The sequence below is a fragment of the Leishmania mexicana genome, chromosome 2 (genome assembly GCF_000234665.1).
Source record: "Leishmania mexicana MHOM/GT/2001/U1103 complete genome, chromosome 2".
In the NCBI taxonomy this organism is placed as follows: Eukaryota; Euglenozoa; class Kinetoplastea; order Trypanosomatida; family Trypanosomatidae; genus Leishmania; species Leishmania mexicana.
In genome coordinates, this window is record NC_018306.1 from 12,808 (window position 1) to 29,909 (window position 17,102).

The 17,102-nt window shown below is 63.0% G+C and overlaps 4 protein-coding genes and 1 pseudogene across 4 annotated transcripts, besides 1 other annotated feature; all 5 read right to left on the minus strand.

Moving 5' to 3' along the window:
• Window positions 1–239: 239 nt before the first annotated feature.
• LMXM_02_0080 (conserved hypothetical protein) lies at window positions 240–3,233 on the minus strand (the record flags this gene model as incomplete). Its single annotated transcript, XM_003871562.1, has 1 exon — window positions 240–3,233. One exon carries the CDS (start codon window positions 3,231–3,233, stop codon window positions 240–242), a length of 2,994 nt encoding a protein of 997 aa, XP_003871611.1.
• Window positions 3,234–4,875: 1,642 nt separating this feature from the next.
• LMXM_02_0085 (conserved hypothetical protein) lies at window positions 4,876–5,868 on the minus strand (the record flags this gene model as incomplete). Its single annotated transcript, XM_003871563.1, has 1 exon — window positions 4,876–5,868. One exon carries the CDS (start codon window positions 5,866–5,868, stop codon window positions 4,876–4,878), a length of 993 nt encoding a protein of 330 aa, XP_003871612.1.
• Window positions 5,869–6,801: 933 nt separating this feature from the next.
• Window positions 6,802–7,866, minus strand: LMXM_02_0090 (conserved hypothetical protein; the record flags this gene model as incomplete). The annotated part of the gene is made up of 1 exon (XM_003871564.1): window positions 6,802–7,866. The coding sequence occupies one exon, from the start codon at window positions 7,864–7,866 to the stop codon at window positions 6,802–6,804; it is 1,065 nt and encodes a 354-aa protein (XP_003871613.1).
• A 1,330-nt stretch (window positions 7,867–9,196) lies between these two features.
• Window positions 9,197–10,093, minus strand: LMXM_02_0100 (annotated as a pseudogene).
• Window positions 9,197–10,093: a sequence feature.
• Window positions 10,094–12,164: 2,071 nt separating this feature from the next.
• On the minus strand, window positions 12,165–15,668 carry LMXM_02_0110 (exportin T (tRNA exportin)-like protein; the record flags this gene model as incomplete). Its single annotated transcript, XM_003871565.1, has 1 exon — window positions 12,165–15,668. One exon carries the CDS (start codon window positions 15,666–15,668, stop codon window positions 12,165–12,167), a length of 3,504 nt encoding a protein of 1,167 aa, XP_003871614.1.
• Between the last annotated feature and the right edge of the window lie 1,434 nt (window positions 15,669–17,102).

The following is a 17,102-nucleotide window of genomic DNA, read 5'->3' on the forward strand; positions in this document are numbered from 1 at the left end:
AGCAACAGATGCCGTTAGAGGGCGAAAACACGGGGAGCCACAACGTCGGCAACGCGTCCTTCGCTTCGTCACGGAAGCGCAGCGCCACCCTCAGGCCCCGTGAAGGTGCACACACGTGTGTGTAGAAGACAAGCGGCACTCTGTCAACCCCGGTGTCGCTGCCACGAATGCGCCCGCACACTCTTAGACGGGCAGAGAAAGAGGGAGAGGCTGCGGAGCGTCTCGCTGGCGACCCCTTTCTACGCGTTGTAGACAACGGAAGAGGGGCCTCGGACGAGCATCGTTTCAACGCCAGATCGCTTGGCTTTTCCGGAAAACACATCAGGCGAGGAGGCGCTCCTCGGCTCACTCGATGACGCCGAGGGCGCGTCGAGCTCCACGTCCTGCTCCGCGGCGTCTGCCTTCTCTTCTGCCACGAAGGCGGCAGAGACGGACTGTTGAAGTACCCGCACCACACTCACTCGGAAGACGGAGTGCACAGGCAAGGCACGGTTGTCCTCAACCGAGTCGATCCAGCGCTGCAGCCAATACTTCACGACTCTCGTACGTCTTTGCCGTACACCTCCATGTCCCGCTGCCTGCTCACTGGCCCACGTGTGTGCCGGGCAGCCGACAGCGGGAGGCGCCGCCACTCCAAGGGTCTCCGACAAGGACGCCGCCTTCATGCGCGGGGCGCATGATAGAGAGGTGGAATCCTGCATGAGCCACCACTCCACCTCCGCCAAGGGTGTCAGCACACAGAGCGTGGCACGGTCGGCGGTGACTCCTCCGGGAGTGCGCGACGATGTCGACGCCGTCGAGGCCGAGGGCTGCGGGTCCGTTGGCCCTCTCGACGTGGCATTGGCCCACGCATCCGTCAGGTGTTCTTGAGAGGTCACACTCGCACACCTCAGCTGCAGGTCGCGTAGCATCGTCCAGTCTTGGTAACGGAGACATGACGTCGCCGCAGTGGCATCTGTGTTGGGAGCCTGAAGCAGCGAAGACGCGCCCTCCAGAAACCGCCTCTGCTCCTCTAGCTGCCAGTCGGCCTGCACCTGCCGCCACTGCAAAGATTCAGGTAGGCAGTACAGCGTGCCGCAGTCCTGTGAAGCGTCCGCAGCGACAGAGCTGATGGGGCGAACCGACGTTGGGAAGTCCCCCGCAGCAGCTTGCAGCACCTCTTCCACGGCCGCTAGGAGGGAGCTCGCAGGCACGGCAGGGAAGGCGTCGCTGCTCACCTGCGAGCCGGCTCTCACTGCTCTGTGGAGTTCAAGAGCAAGCTCCTGAAGAACACCGACCATAACGGGAGGCAGAGTGCTGGCCCAAGAAGTGTTGCGCGGCTGATGCTCCACCGCCGACGCCACCCACTGCCGAAACACCGCCGCTGCGGCTGGTGTGGCCAGCGCCTCGCGCACGCCACCACCGCCCCAGCGCTGCTCATGCACCCCTGCAAGCAATGTCAAGAGGCGCAGGAAAAACGTACGGTTGGCGTAGTAGGCAGCGGTGCTGCTTGTGACGTGGTGTTGAGCGGCCAACTTTAGCTCGAGAAGATCGAAGAAAGCAAACATAGTCGATGAGTCGGAGCACACCAACTCCGTGCCCGCAACTAAAGCTTGCGCGGCAGCAGCGTGCACCGTGTCTGCCGTGACGGGGAGCTTCGTGTGCATGTAGCTCACGAGCCGCTGCAGGGCCATCGCCGCAGTAGGCGTGCTGAGCAGCACCGCCGCCACGTTGCGCTCCTCTGCAGCAATGGCACGTGACGAAGGCTCGCATAGCTTGTTGAAGAGCGTCACAGCGCGGTTTGGCACCCTCGCAGCGCTGCACACGCGCAGGCAGCTCGCGAGCACGTCCGGATGCTCTGTGACGTCGATGGTGGAGTGAACGAGAGTGCGGCGGTGAACACCCTCGAGGAAGTCCAGATACGTCTGTGTCTTGAGTGGAACACGCGCAAGTGCGTTGAGGACCGCGCAGAGGGCCACACGTGTGTCGTCAACGCTGTCCGCGTTGTACCCCGCGCCTGCGTCCTCCACCAGGCGCAGGTACAGCTGCAAGACAACATCAAAATGGTCGGCGTTGGCGTCAACAGCACCGGCGAGCGCGCACACCAGGCGCATTGCGCATCGCGGTTGCTGCATGAAGGACGACAACCAGCTGCGACTCCCGCTGGCAGATGGCGGCGAGGCCTCTGGTGCAGCAGACACCTCTTCGTTGTCCCTGTCTTCGCCGCTCGCTGCGGCGAGTCTCCCCATGGTGAGGCCTCGATGAATAAGATACGAGTACGCCAACGGAAAGCCGCTACTGGTGGGGAAGTAGGTACAAGACGCCAAGAGCCCTGCATGAGTGCGCGGTGCGGCCGCAGCGATCACCGCGCTCTCGTACAGCGCACCAGCCTCGGTCGCATACCATGCCGTGAACGCCCCCTCCTCTGCCAATGCATCGATGCTCCTACTCTGGCCAGAGGCACCACTGGTGGCGTCGTCCACGCCGCGGATGAAAACGGCCATCAGCGCCCGCGCCACGTCCTCGGCCTGGCAGACCGCACACAACCTCATGCCCGCCTCCAGTACCTGCCGCTCCAGCGGCGAGAACAAAACATCCGGAAGTGACGACGCTGCCTCACTGCTTTCCATAGCGGGGTTTGCTTGCGTGGAGTGGTGCAGCAGCCACGGAGCACAGCAACACAACACCACCGCGCGGGATTCCTGCACTGTCTGCGCCCACATCTCGCTCAGAGCGTGCACAGGTGTCCTGTCAGGGTCACGCGAGATCTCCTCCGTGGAGACGGCAACGTCCCCACGAACGCCGCGGTTAATGTAGCGGCGGCGACGGTGCACCCGTTGCAGCTCGTGCGCAAGGAGAAGCTCACGGACGGACGCCGGCAGTGACGCCGCCCACTCCATCGTTGGTGCACGCAGGGGCGCGTCAGCCGACTTGGCCTCCAAAGAGGCCAAACACGTTTGGGACACCGTCTCCGCAGCGCTGAACGGCCTCCAGAGGTGCCGCACAATCACAAAGCTGGACACCTGCGCCTGGATACCCGTCTGGCACACGCGCAGCACCCATGAGGAAGTCCCCATCAACGATACAACATCCGCCGCTGCATCGTCGCGATCGGGGGAGACGCCCGGGCTTCCCTTGACGTCTGTGGCTTTGGCAGCGGTTTGGCACTCGGCCCGCTCGAGAACGCCAAGCTCGCGCATGAGGGCTTCGCTGGAGGCGGCGGCAGATGTCTGGCGCGCAATTTGAGGCTCCATCAAAGCGAGTGCCTCGTCGCCGTCGCCATCAATCTCAGCCGCGCTACACGCAAAGGCTCGCCCGGCAGATGCTGTGCTCACGGTGGGTTCAGCGCCATGCTGGGCCGATGATGCCCGCTCATACAGAGATTTGTTGAGTTGCCGGCAAGCAGCGACGAAATGCCTCCACGCGGCTTCTCGCCGCCGCTGCTGCTGCTGAGCTGCTGGTGCGGTAGATGCCGTGCAATGTGGGATGGAAAGGCTACACAACAACGCCGCTGGAAGGTCGAAGGCGCGGGCTGGCGCGCCGGTTAGGCGGAGGCAACGGCGCATGCCTTCGGTATGTCTGTGCAGGCCAGCGCTGGCACTTTCCGCCCACAGCGAGCCCCCCCCCCTCCGCCCAGCCCGCTTGTTGTTACCGCTGTGTGTTCTGGGTAGCGCTGCACCACCCTGTGAGGTGAGCGGGGGCACAGCCAGCACAGAGAAAAAGACCGGGGGAGGGGGAGGGGGGGCGTGGTGGGGGAGACCGTCAGCTGAGGTGCCGTGAGTCCTCCGCACACCCCACAGCCGATGGAGGAAAAATAATGTATGCGAGTGCGAGTGAGGGAGGGGAGGGGAGGGGAGGGGAGGGGAGGGGAGACTCATGACAGCACATCAGAGAACGCGATAAATGCATCCGTGAGCGGGTGGGCACGTCTGCAAGAGCCATGTCGGCGGTTGGGCCACTGTAAAAACGCCGACCAACACACAGGAGCTAGCTGATATACAGCGGACGGTCATCCTCCTCATGCACGCGCCCCACACCCGCCAAGCACTGGGCACCTCACGAGCAAAGAGCGATCTCCTGCACCAGTGGTAGAAGAGCACGAGCACGCATTGCTGCGTATGGGGGGGGGGAGATGCGGAGATATGCCTCAGTGAACGTCGCTGACTCTGGCTACGCCAGTCGGTGTCCCCCGCGTTGACCCGCACAACGTCGCAGGTGCCTCGCCGACGTCCATGCATGTTACTGAAGGCTTGAACGACCTGCTGGCCTGCTCCGGTTTCTTTGGCAGTTATACCTCACCTAATCAGGAGGACGGGACACACATGCCGCCTCAGTGCGCGGTATCGCAAGGTCCCGTGTGCACTCCCCCCTGTGTGTGTGGAGGGAAGCCGAAGCAGCCCCCTCCTCTCCCACGCCCATGCCGGGCCGCCTCCCGTCATGACGGGGTCCAGCGCCGGCGACGTGGCGGGGCCAACGTGACTCGTCGCAGCCGATGCCGGCAGTGAACACGCTTGCGCCACCCATACGATGGCCAACGTGCCGGCGTGGCTCACACCCGCGGCCCACACACGGCCCACTCGTGCGGGGTGCCGGAGCCACCGCGAGGGGGTGGGGTGGGAGGCGCCAACGGTGGCGACCAGCATGATTGGGGAGCGGGTGTGAGGCCGCCCAGCGGAGCGGCGGGTGGATGTGTGTGGGTGGCGTTTTCGGGCAGAGGCGGTGCTGCGGCGACGGCGTGGGGGGGGGGGGGGGGGTAGAGTGGTGTGTGGACCTCGTGTTGCATGGCGGAGCGAAAAATGGGCTCGACGCGCTTGCGCGCAACGAGTTAAAAGATACCACTCCTCCCACAGCCTGTATCTCGCACAAACAGCGGCATTGCGCACGCAGTGCACGGCATCACTCACGTCGTGTTGCACCCTCTGCTTCAGCCATGATGCACGCGGCGGTGGAAACGTACCGCGTCCCCGCCGCAGCGGACTGCGTGACGTGGCACAGGGGGGTGTCGCAGGCGCTGCAGACAGCGAGGACCAAAACTGGATCAACGCGATGGTTCTCGTCCCGCAGGCACGTCTCCCTCCACGTTCGCGTCTCTTGCAGGCTGATAGTGCTCCCCCGCCTACGCACAAGATCTCCCTCGACAGCGAGCCCGCGTTGGGCGACGCTGTTGTGCGGCACAGCAATGTCGAGTGTCCGTTGTGGCGCAGTGAGACCGACAGAGATGTTGCTGACGGGCCGGCCGCGTGGTGTGTCGCTGCGTCGCGCAATGACGGACCTCTGCAGTACCGTGCTAAGCCGAAGAGCGGATGGTGTTGAGGGGGCCAAGAACGTCGGCCAGCCGCTCGCGTGCCAGCCTACGCTACTCGTGTCGGCAAAACTGTCACTGTGAAAGACAAGTGCACGACAGCGACGGCACACGTAAGCGCAAGGGCCAGGCGAGAGCTCCTCCTCTCCCTTGACACGGGTGAAGGGTGGGTCCAGTGTAAAGCTAGTTGGTGGGGGCGCACCAGCCGGACTCATCACGGTGTTCGAGCGTTGTGGAGACTCACCTGGTTGTGCGCCCTTCGCCCTGTGCGCAGCAGCAGATGATTTATCACTTGGCGCTAGGGATGTGCGCACAAGAGAGTGCCGTGGATGCGTTCCCCACAGCCCACTGCCGCTGGTAGCCTTGCATCGAGAGGAGTTGAGCGAAATCCGAGACAAGGTGGCAAACGGCCGCCATGTCCAGATCGGCTGCAGAGGCGGCCATCTACGAATGGCGTTCCGAGCCGTCCGGAGCATACCACTGCCGCATGCGCCACTACGCCCTAACAATAGGGTCATCTGTCCGTATCGGCGCGGCGTCCTCGCCACGCGTGCTCCGAGTACGTGGAAGAAAGGTGAGAGAGGCATGGAGAGCACGGATGAAGGGTTGTCGACGCAGCAGAAGAACTCACGGGAAAGCCACGGCCTCGACGGCGGGTGCACAGCCCCACGCCCCCACCGACTCCCTTGTTAGAATGGGCCCACTGTAGAAGCCGTGGTGCCGATCCGGATCAGAGCGAGAGAGAGCGTGTGTGTAGAGAGGGAAGGGGGAAAGGGGGAGGAGGTCAGACGACATGATACACCATTGCTGGGGCTTCCACTTGCCGTCAATTTGCCCTGATGTCCCGCCGCTGCTTCATCGTGGCCGGCGCGACAGCCACAAGGCAGCGGACGACGGCAAGTGGCTCAGAGTCCCCCCCTCCCTCCCTCCCTCCACATGTGCGCGTTCCCTTTACTTTCCGTCTGCGAGTGGTGAACATCCGTCAGTCGTCGACGACGAAATCCTGAAAATGCGCACATCTCCGCAACAGGCGCGCCGGTGTGTGTGTGTGTGTGTGTGTGTGTGTGGCGCGCGAGGGGGGGGGGGGGCACGGCTGGAAGAGGATAACACAAGTCAAAACGAGGCATAGGCGCCATGCACACCAACAACCGGCCCGCGCCGTGCCGCGCGCAGTCCCGGCGCCCACACCGCATTTTTTTTCACCCGCCATACGCGTTAGTTACGAATACCGATGTAACAAGAACAACACCCGAGGAAGAAGAACACAAAACGCCAATGCGCTGCACTGGACGCCGCCGCCGCTCCGCCACACGCACGCACGCACATGCACGCGCGCACATAGGGGAGTGAGAAGAGGTGCACATCAGCAGAGTGTGCCCTCTCCACATCCTCGCTGGTGAAGGGGGGAAAGGGGAGAGAGGACGGGGGGGCCTACATGAAAGCCTCACAGGCCCGTCGTGAAGGCTGCGCAGGCGCGGCCACCCAAGCAGAGCGGCAGCCGCCTGCGCACCTCCCGCAGCTCAGCGCCGCCTCTTTTTTTTGCCGCTGTTTGAGTGATGCGCAGCCGCGCCAGACTGCGGCGTCACTTGATGGTTACCTTTGCCAGCGTGCGCGCTCGTGGCCGCGTCCCCCTCGTCGGCCGCACCGCCGCGCGGTAGGCGCGATGCGCTGAGCTCCTTCCGCAGCACCTGTCCGAAGTTGGACTTAAAATAGTTCACAGACTTGGCAGTCCTCAGAACGCACGTGTGCTTGTCTCGCTGGCTGTCACGAATACGCACAAAGCACTTGGTAGGCACAATATCCCCCGCCTTCGTCATCGGCTCCGCCGTAGCGAAGTGGTAGAAATTCTCACGTGCCTGTTGCTGCGCCCTGAAGTAGTCTTCCGCCGTTCCAGCGGGCGTGGCACTCGTGCGATAGCGGAAAAGAATGGCCGCCTCACGTGTGCAGATGTCCTCCCATTCGCTTCGGGTCAGCGTGTACTCCGGTTGGCCATGTGCCACCCCGGTGACAGCATCGTCCAAGCCGCTGCTGCAGTGGCTCGCGACGAGCTGATGGAGATGGGCGCCAGTTGTGGGAGGGCAGAGCATTCGTGACGCCAAGGCGTACTGCTCGGCGAGGTAGGCGTCCCCCCCCTCCGTCGGTACGCCGTCCTTGGTGAGGAGCTCCGCCTCTTTTGCCTGCTGCCACGCACTCTCAATGTATGCCTCGGCCTCCTTGAGTGCTGCAGCACGCCGCTTTTCCGAGAGCAGCGCTCGCCCACTAGCACGAGTGTCGACCTTCTCTGTCTGCATCGCAGTGGGCACGCTCTTCGGGCTAAAGCCACCCTTGAGCACGATCCAGACGGACCCCCCGTGTTGGCTGCGCCGCTGCGAGCCTCGACGTGTATCGGGCTTGGTCTTCTTGGAGGCCTTTAAGCTTGCCGCGTTGGCGGCTGCTGTCGAGGCCGCGGCAGCCGCAGCAACGGCCTCGCGTCCGTTCCGTTGCTCCTTGTGATTCGCCTTGATTATATGGAGCATCTTGCTGAGGTCCGACAGCAGCGCCTTCTCCTCAGCCAGCTTGCGGAATCCGCCGGTTTTCGCCGGCATTGCCACAAAAGACGGACAAAGTGTGCTGCACAGACGAAATCGAAGAGCAGAAGCCTCCCCAAGGGACCGGACCGTGATCCACTGCTGTGGGTGGCGCGACGCTGTCTTGGCGCCTCTGCGCAGCTTTCTTCTACTACTACGACGCACACACAGGTATGAAAAGCAAAACGAGCTGAGGCTGACTCTGCCGCGTCGGGGTACGGAGTGGGCACAGCGTGCGTGTCATGAGGTGTCGGGGAGAGAAAGGAGAAGGCGGCGACTTGGATCGTTGCAACATTGCCGCTGCGGCCACACGCATGCGCCCTGCAGATGCCAGGAGCAGCACAACAGGTGGGCGACATACATGCCGAGACGAGTCGAGGTGTGTCACGGCGCGACACCGACCATTCACGGGAGGGGGGGGGGCTGCAGTGAGAAGCCACGCATCAGTGGCGACAGCAGGGAGACGCCGGGAGAGGGCGTCTATCGCACGTCGCCACAGCGCGGCATCGTGAGTGAGAGGCCATGTTGACCCCCCCCGGGGGAGACTTAGGGCACACGCGCCCTCTATTTCTCTGCCCTCCCTACTTCAGCACTTTTTACTTTGCCTTCCGCGTTTTCTCCTCTCACGTTCTCCCATGAAGAGCGCGGACGTGCACACAGTCGATGCGCCCACGCGCCCTGCCAACGATGGACAGGGGCGCACCCCCTTCCCCACGCGTCAGCGCCTCTTGCTTTTCCTACGGTTGTGGATGAATGCCTCGTTCCATGTAGCTCCCGTTCGCCACGAACGGCTGCGCCATCCCCTTCAGAGGTGGTAGTGGTGGTGGCGAGAGGCAGCGCAGATCTTGGTAGTGGTCACAGTACAGAGCCCAGAGAGGCGCGTACACGCGTACATACGGCACAGCAGGGGTGCGACAACGTGTGAAGCATGGCGGCTTCTGAGGAGTGCGACCTCACCTGAGCGGAGAGCGCCACTGTCACCATGTGAAACACACGCACGCACGCGTCATGGCCAACGCATAAAGACTGCGCACTGGACAGGGGAAGTGGCGTCGTCGTGATGTCGGGAGTCAAACAGCGTGACCAGCGCAGGACACATATCTAAAAGGTCTGAGCAGCGATGCGGTACGGAAATTTTCGAAAAAGATGTGAAAATTTAAGTAGAAAAAATATTTCCGCGTCTACTCCCCCATGTATTCGGTGCGCGAGCACGTTGGCCCCCTTTTCGCCCCGCCACACAACACGAGGTCCACAAGCCGCTCTGCTCACCCACCCCCGACATCCCCTCCGGCCCCTGCCACAGAGGCCCCGAATCTCGTGGTGCAAGACAAAGCGGTGGGCACACGCATCACGGCACATGCGCCCCTCCGCCTCCCCCTCCCCCACCCACGCCGTCGCCGCAGCACCGCCTCTGCCCCGAAACCCCACCCACACACATCCACCCGCCACTCCGGCGGCGATGATTCACGTCATCCGGAGAGCTGCGAGAAGCAGCGGAGCGCCGCTGGCTGTCGCCACCGGTGCCGTAGTCGTCATCGACGGCGAAGCCGCCTGTCTCTTCAAAGAAACGGTCCGCGGTGGTGTACGACTGCGGCGTCGCTACAGACGACGATGCCGCCCGACTCCGGCCATACGTGTTGAGGCGGAGCGGGTAGCTGTGCATGAGGAACACACCAGAGTTTGAGGTGGTGCCCGCCACCACGTCCACATTGGGCAGGAAGCCGGTGCTGCTATTGGGCCAGTTTCTACCGCTGTGACGACTACTCGCGCAGTTGGCAGAAGACGCACGCGACAGCGCTTGTTGTGGCTGAGAAGTCGTCGGGGAGAAAAGGGTGTAGTGCACGTGCCCGAATGGGTGCGATGATGCTTGCTGCGGGCGGTACGAGGCCTCACTGCCTGGCGCGGCACCGCGTCGGACGCGAGATGTGTGCCGGTGAAGAACCACGTATAGGTGCTGTGACGCCAGTGCAGATCCATTGCTGCTGCTGCTAACAAGGCTGCCCGACAATGTAAGACAACCTCCAGAGTCATCCGCGCGGGGCAAGTGGGCTGGGGTGGAGGTGGCGGTGGAAAGTGTGCCGTAGGGGTTGTGGCGGTGCCATTGCGGAGAGGTGGTTGAGCTGGAGGCGCTGCTCGTGGTCATGTCCAGGGTGTCATCGCCGCCGCCTGCCACGACGACTCCTTGCGCAACGCAGCGGACACCACCGACGAGAGGCTGCAGGGCGCAGTGCGCCATCACGTCCATTCCCGCCACCTCTCTGCAACTGGAGAGCGGTGAGAGTGGCTCTGACAACGGCGCCGCTGTGTCGACACCGTGCCCTTCAGCATTTCCGGCGGATGTGCCGTTCTGTCTGATCGAGCCACGTTGCTGCAGCCGCGGCAGACCGCCGTCACCGTTAAAGGCTAGAGGGCTCATGCGCCAGCTACCCGCCTGCTCCGTTACCAGGAAGTCGGCGGAAACGAGTATGAGAGGGGCCTGTGGAGGGGCGCAGCCTTTTCAAGGCGGCACCCCTCTGCAGGTGCCACAATACGTCCCGTCCTTCCTTGTGCGATGCGGCTCGCATCGGACTCCAGTGTGCTCCCACTCTGTCTCCACGATGCCTCTCCCCTTCACTGCATGGCCGCACACACCCGATGGGCCGATGCGCCGGTGTGCGTTGTACGTGTTAGGGAGTGGGCTCGGAGGATGTGACCTCCTCCTTCACAAATTCTGGGCCCCAGCCCCGCTCCCCACGCGGGGCACCTTTGCGTCTTCGACACCGCCACAGGTGGTCCCGCCTGTCGCGGCGCTCACGCGCATCCTCTGCTCTGTGCGCCCTCTGGTGGCTGCTATTCGCTGTCGCGCCTCCTTCGCCTTCCTCACGGTCGCAGAGCAGTGGCAAGGCGCCGCGCACCACCCCCTGTCTACCTGTGGGGCGGCTGGCTGGGTCGACGGGAGAGCAGGGGGAGGTATTACGACGTAAAACCTCAAGGACAGTGAGCACCTCGATGCGGTTCGGTGTGGCGTGCGCGTGTGGTCCAGAAACGGGTGAGGAGAGACTCACAAGAAGTCGAGGTCGTGCTGACCCGCAGTGTGAGGGTGGCGGTGCGGAAAAGAGCGCGCTTGCCTCCCCGCGCGGTAAAGGGGATGCGCGCGAGAGCTACGCGCCAGACACAGACGGGGGGTGCGGAAGCACACACGAGAATTCGGAAAGGCGCGAGCGAAGAGGGGAGGGAGGGAAGGGAGAAAGCGGTAGTGGAAGAAGGCGCAGGGGGTGTTCGGAAGGCCTCCACAGCGCAGCGAACGGGAAAGGGGAGGGGAAGGGCGATGCAAGCGCTCGGTTGCCACGTCAGCAAGCGCGCGCAGTGGACGTCGACCGTCGCCTTCAGTGCGAGCATGCGAGAAGTGCACAACAGCCCCAGCATGCCGGCTCGAGTCGCAGTGCTTTCATTCCTGAAGCTCGTGTGTGTGTGTGTGTGTGTGTGTGTGTGTGTGTACTTGTCAGTGTAAGTCGAGTGGTGGCATGCAAGAGAGCAGGGGGCATAGACGTGACTACACCGAAAGCCAGCAGTGACGCCGGTGAGCCTGCCTCGCTTCTCGTATACCATTTCTTCACCCTCTGGCGTTCCTTGTACGTCCTCTGGGCATGTGAAACATCGGGCGGGGGAAGAGAGGATGCAACATTCGGGCTGCTGACACACCGAGGGCCACGCCGGCAGGAGTAGAGCGGGTCTTCATCGGTGTGCCCAAGAGCATCGACACACGCATACGCCTGTGCGTGGGTGCACGGACGAGTGCGTGTGTGCGTGCGGTGCCACTCCGTCTCCCCCTCTTCTCGAGAAAGACGGCTACACGAAGCGACGCTGGCAGGCAGAACAACGACCTCGCGTCTCCTCGACAAGCAAAAGAAAGTGTGCACACAGGGATCCCCCATCTTGTCGCACCGTCACGTCCCCGAGACACGCGCGCAAGAGGCAGTCGTCGGCGGCCTCACCACAGTAGAAGTGCGTGCGCGTGTTGATAAGCTTTGAAGCAGCAGCAGCAGGGGCTCCGACCATACACAGACGTGTAGCGTCCGGGCGCGTGCTCGACAGGTGAGTGGCCTCGTCGTTCATGAGGCGGCCGCTGCGCAGCGACACCTGCGCAAGCTCACTATCCCGAATAGCATGTGTCTACGTCATCCCCTGCAAAGTGTTTACCCCCAAACTGCCGTGGGGATGGGAAGTCGTTGCGCGACTTTCGACCGGCACCTCTGCACACTACGCTGTAGTACCTTCGGCTGTTCCTCGAGCCTGCTGCAGCTGCGGCAGCCTCGATGGCGATGTCCCTCGCCCCATCACGTCATGGGGTTTGCTGACGTTCGACGTTGAGACTCATGCACACGACTCAGCAGCTGCTTCATCTTTACCTTCAGCGCCGCGTTCACGCGTGGTTGATCCCGTATCACGGTACAACACTCCATCGCTGTCGCCTCGCCCACATACGGCGCCACGCGCTCATACAACACCTGCATTGCTGGCTCACCGTACCGCGCCACCAACACGCGGAAAAGCTGCAGTACCTCGCCCAGCAGCAGAAAATTCTTGGCGTCGTCGAGGTCGAAGGAGGGGTCGGTCAGTGCGCCGAAGGCTGTGGGCAGGGCCTCCTGCAAGAGGCACTCGTTGAAGGCCTGCTGGTTCCTCTGCGCCGTCGCAGCATCCACCACATCGGTGGCACTTCTGTATTGTGTTACCGCCTGAGCGACAACGGGATCTGTCAACTCCTGTGTGAGCTTCTCCAGTACCTGCAGCGCCGACTTGGGCAGCTCCAGCCCGGTCGGCAACGTCAGCGCGTAGCACAGCTGCCGCAGAATGGACATCCAGCACGCAGACGGCATGAGCGCAAAGGCGGCCACGCAGCCCCACGTGGAGACGCTGAACAAAAACGTGAAGAACTGCTTGTACACGTTGACCCGCTCACGTGCGCTCTCGCTCACCACGCCCATGCACACCACCGGCGACACCTCACTCAGCTCACCAACCGCACAAAGTCGGTGCCACAGCAGCGAGGTAAGCCGCGCAACGGAGAGCACGCCGCGGCTGCCGGCTTTGTTCGCGTATTGAAACATGAGCCGCAGCAGCTTCGACAGCTCCGGCACAGCCTCCATCCAGTTGAGGCAGACCGTGACGTACTCCTCAATGTACGGCCGCAGCATCTCGTATGGCAGCGTGTTGATGAGTTGATGGAAAAACTGCCCTACGGCGTCGCGCACCGCGGCGCTGCCAGCCATCTGGTTCGCCACCTCCATCACCCGCTGCGTCACGTGCAGAAACATCTGCGCAACGAGCAAGCCTGTCGCTGACATCGCCGATGAGGTGCTCAGTGGGGCATCCAACGACGCACTGCACGCGGCGAGCGGCCCATCGCCGGCTGCGCCGGACGTATTGGGGTTGGTGCCTCTGAGCCACTGCTCAGGCACGGAACCATTCGGAGACGACGTCGATCCGTTGCTCGCGCCACTCCCCGCTGTCGACCCTGCGTCGCTGCTGCTCTCCGTGCTACCCAGTCCCTTCGCTAGAGCGCTCAGGAAGGAAATGACATCCGCCACGGTATGCTCCGCCGCCGCGACACACCGAGCGGGAGCATGACCGCTAGACCCTGCCGCGCCGCCGTTCATGCCAGCACAGGAGGCGCTGGCCTGCTGGAGGGAGTGCAGCGCTGAGCCCACGACGGTGTGCATGAGTTCTGCCTTGCGACCCAGCAGCGGCGCCGCCTCTGCTAGAACGGCACTGGACACCACCGTAGCACTGTAGTCGTCCATGCTGACCGAGGCAGTGAGCAGCCGCAAAGCCTCTGACGAGCTGCCGTCTGGAGCGGGGCTCGCCTCCTCACTACAGATACTGAGCAGGACCCCGATCGCCTCGTAGAGTTCGCGACGATCGCCGGGCTGCAGCTGCGGCGCGGTCGTGACGATGCTGTGCAGTGCGTTGACCATGTCCGCTGCGTAGGTGCCGAGTTGGCTCTTCAGCAGCTGCAAAAGGTAGCCGAACAAGTAGCAGGTGCGGGCCCGTACACGGTCGCTGTGACTCATCACGCCGCACGGCTGCAGGAGTAGTCGCTGAAGCAGCAGCGGGATGAACTCCGGGTGGTACGTGAAGAAGAGGTAGTAGCGACCTAGCACTTCAAAGAAGGCCAGGTGCACACAGGTGGCCTCGCCACTGACCACCGCCTCTGTCGTCAAGACACGCTGCAGCAGCTGCGTGATGTTGTCGTTGGGGTCTTTGAGGTTCTCAAGACGGAGAGACTCGCCAATCTCGTAGAGGTACCGCAGCGCCGCCTCCAGCACCTCGGGATCCGTGAAGTCCGCGTCATCGGTCGCTGTGGACGCCCTGGCTACGCCGCCGCCCTCGCTCAGCCGAATGAGCCCGGTCAAGAGAAGACTGTAAAGATGTGCCATGACGAGGTCAGGCCGACGGCGGTGCAGCAGCCGCAGCAGGTTATGCAGCGCCTTCCGCTGGTCAATGACCGCGTCGTCCCAGATGCGACCCTCGTCGTAGGCCACGCCGGGGATCCGTGTTTGGTGGAATAGCGTCGCGAGCAGCTCCACGGCCTCGGACTCCAGCAGGTACGCACTCTTGAGATAGACCTGCAGAAAGGGCAGTAGGGCGTCGCGCACGTCGAACAGGTTCAGCTGTAGCACTAGAATCACCTGCCCCACAACGGCATGCAACGCACCGGCGAGCCCGTCGAGAAGGTCAGCTGTGACGGTGAAGGGTTCGTCATGCAGCACCACACCACTCACCTCAACCGTGGCAGCCGAGCGGGTGGCCGGCTGCTGCTGGGCAAGCGACGCGCAAGTGTCAAGCAGGGAAAGAAACTGGCCGGCCACGGCCACGGCGAACTTGGCGACTGCTTCGATGAAGAAAAGCGCCGCCTCCGAGGGTGGCGGGAGTTCGAGCAGCGACATCATGCGCGGCACCGAGTCGACGACGTTCAGGGTGCGAAGGGACCTCATCTTTATCCCAGTCAGCTGCTTCTTCTCCACCAGCGATAACAGGCACTCACAGGCTGCCACCCGCAAGGGCGGCACAGTGAGGAGGAAGTACAGGAGACGGATCCAGTTCTCCGTCATGAAGAGGTTTACGTCGGCCCACTCGATGTACGTCTGCATCACGCTGAGACACAGCTTTGCCATGTCGGGGTTGCGCACACGGGCGTCGCTGAGGAGTAGATTGTACCACATATCCGCTGCCCTCGGAAGGACTCCCTCACGCATCGCGTCCTTCAACTCCATGTCGCGGGCCTGCTGCTGCTTGCCGCGCTCCTGTCGATCACGCACACAGACAACACGCTCATCAATGCACTCAAAGATGCGCAACACGTAGGTGGTCACAAGATCGGCGGTGGGGAGGTGCTGGCTCGTCGGGCGGCTGTTGAGCATCTCAAACAGATCGTCGAAAATCGACTGCCAGCGCGCTGGGTAGAACAGCTGCAGCCCCGCCACCATCACCTGCGCGTGCTTGTTGGCAATGTAGTCGATCGGCGTCACCGCTGGGGACGCGAAGAGGTACCGGCGAATGAAAGAAAAGAGCGTGTGGTAAAGCTCGTGCGCTTGCTCGGCGTCCGCCGTGGCCGCCAGCATCGGGAGGTGGTACATAACCGTGTTGAAGGCCCAGAAACATCGCAGCTCGTCCACCGCCTCATTGCTGATGATATGAAAACTCAGCTTCAGCCCCTCCGCGCTCTCACGGAGATGCATCAGGTAGCGCTCCGCCTCGAGCCGGGCATTATACGACACACTCAGGTCAACGTTGTACGTGAGCTGCAGCGCCTCCGAAAAGTTCTCCGTGCACGGCAACATGTCTTGGCGCCACGGAGTAGGCACGAGAGGGAAGTGGAGGACGGAGATAATGGGAGACCCGCGACAACACCCGTGAAGAGGAGCAACGCGCGGACACACACGCGCACACGCGCGACTCTCCAGTGCAGCGCCGACGAGCGCGCCAGAAGGAGGGACGTCAACACTCCTCCAGAGACGTGAGCGCGTACGACCAGCGGACGGAGCACGGAAGAGGGCGGCGGGAGCACAGCAACCAACGAAGAACAGCCAAGGGGACGAAAGAAAGCAAGCACCCGCTGCAATACACGCCGGTCCAGCGCTGATGGAGTTGCACCTCCGAATATCCGTTGCCGTGTCTGTGCGTGTCCTGTGCCGAAAAAGGCGGTAAAGCCGCAGCGAGAAAGGGCAGAGGGTGGGAGAGACGTGTGCAGGGGAGGGGGACGGCAACGCCACGTGCACGTGTTCAGCCGCAAAGCGAGTAACTCGATCAAGATGAGAGAACGCCACCGACTGTTACCCGCCTCCCACTATGCCGCCACCGGCCGTTGTTGCCGGCCCGCACAAGCCGTGACGCCGGTCTATCGTTCGCTTGTCGCTGCGTTCGCCACCGCTTCGCCGCCGCCGAAGCCGAATGCACAGGGACGGCAGCGGAAAAAGAGAGCTTGGAGTCGCTCTGGATAGCGGCAGTAGGTGCTGGTGGGGATGATAGGAGATGGGGTTGCGGTGATGGTTAGTTACAGATTAGTATCGTTAACGGCGTTGTGTGCGCGGAGGCGGCGCTGTATCGGTGGGCAGCAGATGGGGGGAGGGGGAGCTACGGGGTGGAAGGCGATGGGGGTTCGGGGAGGGGGAGTGGAGGTCTCTCGCTCTCTTTCTCTGACACGCTGTGCCGGTGCCTGCGTGCTACTCGCCGCCACGCCACCGCTGCAGCGAGGACCCAAATGGAAAAGGGTAGTGGGTATGCGGGGGAGAGGGAGAGAGAGAGACAAGAAGAAAAGGTGCACGGAGAAGAGTGCCGCGCGCGGGTTGTGCTCCTTCGCCGGATGGGTTTCTGTGACGCTGCCAGCCAGGGCGATGGGAAGCGTGGGCGCAAGGTGGAGAGAACGGAGGATGGAGACAAGAGGGAGGGAGGACAACGAAAGCATGAAACACACACACACACAAGATGAACGCCGACACACACGCGCGCGAGCGCACCAACGACGTGAAAGCATGGTCACACCTTCGATGATGCGGCAGCATTCGGATGAGCGCATAGAGCGCTCGAGGGCGGGCAGAGCCTGCCCGACACACGACAAGGCCCTCCCCCTCCCCCTCCCCAGCCCCGATGCACTGTGCAAGTACTCTGCGCGAAGGGAGCCGCCGCCGCACTCGCTCAGCGGGTGCCGTGTGTCGAATTCTGTTTCTCTTTTCCCTGACGGTGCACACGCAGACCGGCGGAAGTCCTCCGCCCGC